We start from the raw sequence: 7,635 nt of genomic DNA, 5'->3' as shown, positions 1-7,635 counted from the left end.
TGCAATCACCAGACTTTCCTAAACACCAGTAGTAGTAGTAATTTCTTAGAGTCACTGTAAGCTCCTTAACTGTCTTCTAAATCAATAAGGAAAATTAAATTATGTTTTCTAGACTTTGCATTAGTTTATTTCATTACTTTACAAGTTTTCAAAAATTGGTGATCTGAGTAGAGTGAATTCACCTTGTCTAAGCCACTTATGGGCTTAGAGACTCTGTTATCTTAGAAATCTTCACCTTGGAATTCTACCTATTACATTATACAATTAAACTACTTTTTCTCATGCATTATACCAATCAGCCCCTTAACTGAAAAAAGATGACCCTTTGGAAGCTTAGAAGAGAATTTACAATGAATACATCTTTTGCCAGTTCTTTGGGCTGGGATACTAAACATCACCTTATCTATGAATATACTGTGGTCCCTCAATGAAAGTTGTCACCAAATATTGCAATAAAACTAAGAAAACTTCTGAAGTGGAATGCATATTTCTGCCCAGAAAATGCTAGATGCATAACAGCTAGTTCACTGCAGACAACTGTTTGCTTTAAAATGTAAGCAATGTGCCCAGCTGAGGACTGAAGTGGCCAGAGTGCCTACTTTATCACTTTATCAGAATGGCACAGCAGTCCAACAATTTAGCCTCAAGAGAACAAAGATGGAGAACAAAGAAGAGAAGTGAAAAAAACAAACCAGCCCTTCTGTTCTACATGACCTTCTTTCCCGTTTTGTCAATCTGATTTCACACATAGTGACTCATGGTGAAACAGAGAAAACATGGGAATTGCATTCAGATGTGTAGAGGTTAGTAAGACTTAGTTTTCAAAAGCAGCTCATTCTCCAGTAACACTATAGTTGCCTTCCATTTCATTTCACTTAGATTGGCATCTGCACAGCTGCCAAAATTTTTCTCTGTAAGTCAGAGAACATACTCCCAGGTAAACCTTCAAAAACGGTAGGTATTTCAAAGGAGGCAGCTGGTATTCGGACTGCTAGAGAAGGCATTGCCACCTCGCTTCAGACAGAGGATTTCCGCTGATTGCTTTCTGTCGTTTCATCTCTATTCTGCACTTAGTCCCTTGCTCTGTCTTGAGGTCCCTGTTTTCCTATACCCAACCAAGAGCCAATCAAGAAGTAAAGAGAAGCAAACACGCCCGCCCACTCCCAATTTCCTTTGCTCTGCTGTCTGCCAACCGCAAAGCCGATCGAGACAGAGCCGCTGTCAACTCTTCAACTCAGCTCAGCTGATCGGTTGCCGCCGCCGCCGCCGCCAGATTCCTGAGGCGAAGAACGCGAAGCTGAGAACATGGACGTTAATATCGCCCCACTCCGCGCCTGGGACGATTTCTTCCCGGGTTCTGATCGCTTTGCCCGGCCAGACTTCAGGGACATTTCCAAATGGAACAACCGCGTGGTGAGCAACCTGCTCTATTACCAGACCAACTACCTGGTGGTGGCTGCCATGATGATTTCCGTTGTGGGGTAAGTGGAGTCCCCCTACCCGGGACACCGATCTGGGGAGAGCACGGAGGGGCCTCGGGGTGCAAGATTCCGGGATGTAGAGAGGCTCTCTGACCACACTCAGCGCCTGCCCTGGCAATTCTGCAAGCGGCCAAGCCAGTGGAAACTTGTTCGCAGGGCGAGGCCGCAGTAACCTGGGGTCCCCTTTTCTGCACCAAGGGCTAAGACTTGAGGGGGCCCCTTGGGGAAAGAGGACGGGGAAAATTTGCCAACCGCGGGGAAGAAAAATGAGAGGTCCCCCACCGCACCGCCCCCCAACCCCCGCCCCCGTGCCAGGATCGGGCTCTTGCTGGAAAGATATTTGTAGCGCCCTCGTCTTTTAAAAATAAGAAGAAAAAGGAAAGTGGTGTAACCCTACCCTGGGGCTGGCCAGGACGGCAGGGTGTGGACCCGGGGTAGTGTAAAAAGGGCAACCAAGTGGCGACGCACTTTGTTGGTTTCTCTGCCTAATGCCAGTCACACTGTACAGTAAAGCTGAGCTTGGGATCAAAAGGGTGGGTGTCTCCTGGTGGCGCATCTCCCATTGTGGGGTGAAGGCTGCCATGACTCTGAGAAGATGGCCTTCTGGCATTTTCTTCCAGCAGTGGCCAGGCGTGGTCACTTTCTCTGTCTTCGCTTCCTAGACTGGGGTTTCAATGTATCAGAAGGCCTTTTCAATACCTGATACTTACAAAGTATCCTGTATTAAGACTGCGTGTACACCTGCTTTCCTAGAAACCACCTTTCCTTGTAGTTCACCCTTTAAGAAATGCTTCTCTTGCTTATGCAGGATGGGTGGTGATATTCTCAATCTTGCTGATTATCTCCTACGCATCTTTAAAGAAAAAGTCACCCTCAGACTTTATAAAGGACTCGCTTGCCCTTAAATGTCTGACATTTCTATTTCAGGGCAGAGGTAGAGGGAAGAAGGAGCAAGCTGGCTTGGGAGAAAAGGGAGAAATTCACATTTGAACGGTGTGGGAAAGGGTGAACAGGGTGGCTTTTCAGTTGGCTCACAGTTAGTTGGCTTATACATTGAGCCACCTCTCTGTGCCTGGCCCCATGCCAAGCTCCAAGCACACCAAGATGAATCAGACTTGAATTCTGGCCCAGGGGCTCCTGGCAGTTGTTGAGAAGCTAAAGGAGCAAACACACAGCACAGAGGAGAGGGGGAGACCTCACAGTTTCTGAGTATGGTTCAGTCACCCCCATGCAGAGGTGGAAGCCCACATGTGGGACTCTATAGACGATAGTACAGATCCTTCTTCTGCATTGCTTAAGGAATTCTTAAGGAATTGCACTCTGGGAATGGCTTGGTGTGTAGGGGGCACAGGCTCTGAGTGGACTTGGAACTAGTGTGGCAGCCAAGGTACAAATTAGTCAGGACGGGGTGGGGCAGGCCCAAGGCCTGAGGCAGCTGCCTTCTGAACCTTCCCTCAGCTCTGTGCTTCAGGCTGCTTTCCTGGAACACTAAAAAATTTCTTTCTTTTTTTTTTGTTTTTATTGAGACTGAATTTTGTTCTGTCACCCAGGCTGGTGTGCAGTGGCGTGATCTTGTCTCACTGCAACCTTTGCCTCCCGGATTCAACCAATTCTCATGCCTTAGCCTCCTGAGTAGCTGGGATTACAGGCATGCACCACCGTGCCTGGCTAATTTTTGTATTTTTAGTAGAGACGGGGTTTCACCATGTTGGCCTGGCTGATCTTGAACTCCTGACCTCAAGTGATCAGCCGGCCTCAGCCTCCCAAAATGCTGGGATTACAGGCGTGAGCCTCTGTGCCTGGCCAAAAATTTCTTTTTAAAAATTTTTATTATTTATTTACTTTTGAGACAAGGTTTTGTTCTGTTGCCCAGGCTGGAGTGCAGTACTGTGATCACAGCTCACTACAGCCTCAACCTCCTACAGGCTCAAGCAATCCACCTACCTCAGTCTGCCAAGTGGCTGGGACCACAGGTGCGTGCCACAATGCCTGGCTAATTTTTTTTTTTTTTTAGAGATGTGGTCTCACTGTGTTGCCCAGGCTGGTCTTGACTTCTGGGCTCAAGCCATCCTTTCACCTTGGCTCTCAAAGCACTGAGATTGTAGGCAGGGGCTACCGTGCCTGGCCAAAAATGTCTTTAAAACACAATAAGTAGTAAATAGGTTTGCATCAGTTTTTTGTTTGTTTGTTTTTTTCCTTTCTCTTTGCAATGAAGCAGGAGGGCATCTTATCTGGTGATCTAGTTATGGAGGTATTTTCTTGAGGTAACTTAGATGTGGGGCAAAGTTTGACACAGATCAATAATAATAAATAAAAAAGTTTATTTTTTTAAACATGTATGCTGCCCAGACGAGGCACAAGCTCAGGCAGCCTCGCTGCCTTTGATGGAATCCATTTTTCACTGTGAGGGCCAGGGGCCAACCCTTTGACTAAATATAGCTCCGTCAGTATTGTGCCTTAGGCCGCTAACTCAGGTGGTTTAGGGGTGTTGGTCCTCCTCATTTTCCTTTCAAATAAGAGTTGTCAGTTGTCAATGAAAATTTTGAAGTGAAAAAGTGAAAAGTATCCATGAAGTTTTAAAAACTTATGCTTATTTTTCAAAACTTACAAAAGATACAGGCTAGTAGTAAAGGTTAATTTGAAAATTATGTGGATAAAATGTGAAATTTTCTTCATACTTCAGTAAAAGTTTGGTATATAACCTTCAACTGTTTTCTATGCAACTATAAACCCAGTCAGTAGTTTTTTCCACCAATTGTTATCTTTTCTTTCTTTATAATTTAATAATATAAATAAAGATTTATTGACTGCTCTGTGTGTCAGATACTTTGCAAAGTATTTTACCTGCATGATGTCATAGAACACAATTTTTAAAAACTGTTATTTTTTTAAATTATTAAACCTGAGGCTCAGAGAGGTTAAATGATTTACTCAAAGTCACAAACTTAGGCTTGTGCTCTTAACTACTATTCTGTCTTCCTATGAGTCACGAGGAAGAAACCAAACATCTTCAGGGTTAGGGAGCTTCCTTGATTCCAGAACACTTCTCATTCTAAAGAGAACTATCCTCTCGGTGATGCTAGTAGATGGGTAGGTCAAAGCAGTGCTGGAAGCTGTTCATCTGGATCCTCCACAGACTTCTCTGTAGTTTCTCAGAGTATCTTGGTAGAGCGTATGTGAAAATGTGGCCCGAATAAAAGAGTGTTCAGCAGTGGTTCCATCCCCTGCTAGTGAGGAGAGCCTCAAGGGCATTGTAGGAGGGCTGTAGCCTCAGCTCTCCAATGTTGAAAACTGGCTTAGATGAGGATAGAGAAATCTTTAAGATTTCAGGAAGGGTGAGGGAGAACATAGCAAATACTGTCTAGATCCAGAAACATTGGAAAAAACTGCCCATACCAACATGGAGATTAAGAGAGATTAGGATAGAGATAAATCTGTGTTTGAACTTCTGATCAGAAGAGATTGAATTATTTAGAAGGAATAGCATGAATAACAGGTTAGGAAACTTGCATTTTGCTGGAAATGCCTTTGGATCCTTTACATTAAGAAGGAAAAGCATCTAAGATTGAAGTTGCCATAGCTTACCTTCTGCATCCTTGATGTGAGACGTTTTGGGATAAAGATATTCTTTTCACATCACACAAAACAATAGAAGTCTCCACCATGATCTTCAAAGTAAAAAACAAAGGCAACACCTAATTGCACTTGCAATTTAAATATTAAGCATGTAATACATTCTAGTTGTGGATGAGAACTTCTATGTGCTTAATGGAATGCCAAATGATTTGAGCTGGAGAATTCTATTCACTGAGTGTGAGCCATGGAACAGCAGCATCTTTCACCTGAGAGCTTGTCAGAAGTGAAGCATCTCAGGCCCCATTTCAGACCTACTAGGTTAGAATCTACATTTTAACAAAAGTCTCAGATGATTCATAGGTACATTAAAATCTGAGAGGCACTGGATTGGTCTGGCTCAAAAGAAAATTTAAATAAATATACCTATATGCCCAGGTGTCACCTTCCGTGATTCAAAATGAATAGTTCTTGGCAGGGTCTGGGCATCTGTTGTTTTTTTCTTTTTCTCTAACTTCCTAAGTGATTGTGATATACACCCCTAGGAGAACCACTGATCCTCTTGAACCCTGTAACTTTCTGAAATATAAAAGCTTGAGGTCACAGGCTAATTGGAACCAAAGCTGCTAATAATAGGAAGTGAAATATTTTTTCCATTTTAAGCCATATTGCAAATTTTCTAAAGCTCTTGATTAACCAAATTCAACTGCATCCCTGACTCTTACAACATTTGCAATACTATTGCTGTCTCATTCTAAAAAGTTCTTTCCTGGATGGGTGTAGTGGCTCACACCTGTAATCCCAACACTTCGGGAGGCAGAGATGGGAGGATTTCTTAAGGCCAGGAGTTTAAGACTAGCCTGGACAACATAGTGAAACCCTGTCTGGAAAAAAAAAAAAAAATTCTTTTCTGCCATTAGAACTTATATTTTCTGGTGTGGCCTCAGAATCACCAACCACACACAGAATTTGCAACATATAAAAATGCCTCTGCTGCTTCTCCAGCAAGAGAGGTGCATTTATTCTCATGTATATACATTTGTGCCTCCCCATTTAGATAGAACCATGTAGCTGCTGAAGGAATGAACCCATGTTTTCTCAGTTAAGTAGCTCCTCACCATGTGGCCCGATCATTTGGCCTATAGAGATTTTGCAGGAGGGTAGAATTGACAGCTGCTACTTTATGCTTTCAGTTACTCAAGATTATAAGGAGTTTCTGGAAGGCTCGTAATTCTAAGTTTGAAAAGAGCATTAGTGTAATCTTTTCAAAATGAATATGGCTCAGTGGCTCTGTAATATGTTCTAGGCCTGTGGCTCCCAGCATCTGGTTTTATGAAATGTTCATATTGTTTGTACCTTTAAATGCTGCAAAGATGAAGAACCAAGTTTCCAGTTGGTGGAGGAAAAAAAGGGTAAGGCAACCCTGGGATGCTCTGGATCAGAATGTATTAAAATGATTACAGATAGAATGAGTTGCAGTCTGTTTATACTAAAGCGAGTGGAAATGTTTTTGAGATTAGTCAGCTTCAACACCAGTTCTACAACATTACTCTTATTTGTGTTGCTTCATTCATTCAATTAACAGAGAGTATGAAGCACTTACCAACTTCTCAGACACTGTTAGGAGATAGTGAAGAATAGGAGAGCTGTGTTTCCTGCCTTCACGGAAAGGCAGCAAGACCACACTGAACACATGATAATTAATTTGTATACAAGTATAGCAAGTCTACAGAAATACACATCTACATAAACACATCCTTCTCAACCTGACTTACCTGATCTCCCCTGTTCATCATTAGTCCAAATTCCGAATCTCTCAGGTGTTGGGAATAGGGGAGGCATTGAGTATGTAGACAGGAGAAAGGTTTATTAAATTTTACTTATCCTAACCCACAGCTCAGATCCTTCTATTCCATTGAACAAGTACTGAGCACCTACCATGTGGCAGACACTGTCTAGGCCCTGAGGGTACAGTCAGGAGTACAACTCCACCAGCCTTCCCAAATCCTCCCAGAATTCTTCTGCCCTTCCATGCACATTTATTTGCTCTTGAGGCTGGCATCTGTCTTCCTCTGATGGCTTATGTGTTTCTTCTGAATACAGAACTTCTAAGAGGTCTGTCAACACACGGTAACATTTTAATGTAAAAACCTTTATCTAGGCCGGCGTGGTGGCTCACGCCTGTGATCCCAGCCCTTTGGGAGGCCGAGGAGGGTGGGTTGCCTAAGCTCAGAAGTTTAAGACCAGCCTGGGCAACATGGCGAAACCCCATCTCTACCAAAAACACAAAAAATTAGCCTGGCTTGGTGGTATGCATCTGTGGTCCCAGCTACTCAGGAGGCTAAGATGGGAGGATCTTTGAGCCTGGGAGGTGGAAGTTGCAATGAGCCAAGAACGCACGCCACTGCGCTACAGCCTGGGCAATAGAGTGAGACCCCATGTAAAAAATAAATAAATAAATATCTTTAATAAGGATTGTTTTTCATTAAGTAACCTCTGACAGTGTGTGTGTGTGTATGTATGTGTGTGTGTGTGTATATATATATATATATATATATTTTTTTTTTTTTTTTTTTTTTGA

The 7,635-nt window shown here is 43.1% G+C and overlaps 1 protein-coding gene across 1 annotated transcript in view; it reads left to right on the top strand.

Moving 5' to 3' along the window:
* The first annotated feature begins 1,042 nt into the window (after window positions 1–1,042).
* ARL6IP5 (ADP ribosylation factor like GTPase 6 interacting protein 5) overlaps window positions 1,043–7,635 on the top strand; it is a 22,321-nt gene continuing 15,728 nt past the window's right edge. The window contains exon 1 of the mRNA XM_023200218.2: window positions 1,043–1,481. Within this exon, the coding sequence (XP_023055986.1) occupies window positions 1,306–1,481 (176 nt within the window). The 5' untranslated portion in view covers window positions 1,043–1,305. The remainder of the gene's footprint in view (window positions 1,482–7,635) is intronic.

Source organism: Piliocolobus tephrosceles, chromosome 2, assembly GCF_002776525.5.
Source record: "Piliocolobus tephrosceles isolate RC106 chromosome 2, ASM277652v3, whole genome shotgun sequence".
Classification (NCBI taxonomy): Eukaryota; Metazoa; Chordata; class Mammalia; order Primates; family Cercopithecidae; genus Piliocolobus; species Piliocolobus tephrosceles.
The sequence above is the reverse complement of the archived record's forward strand: the minus strand, read 5'-3'. Positions and strand labels throughout refer to the sequence as shown.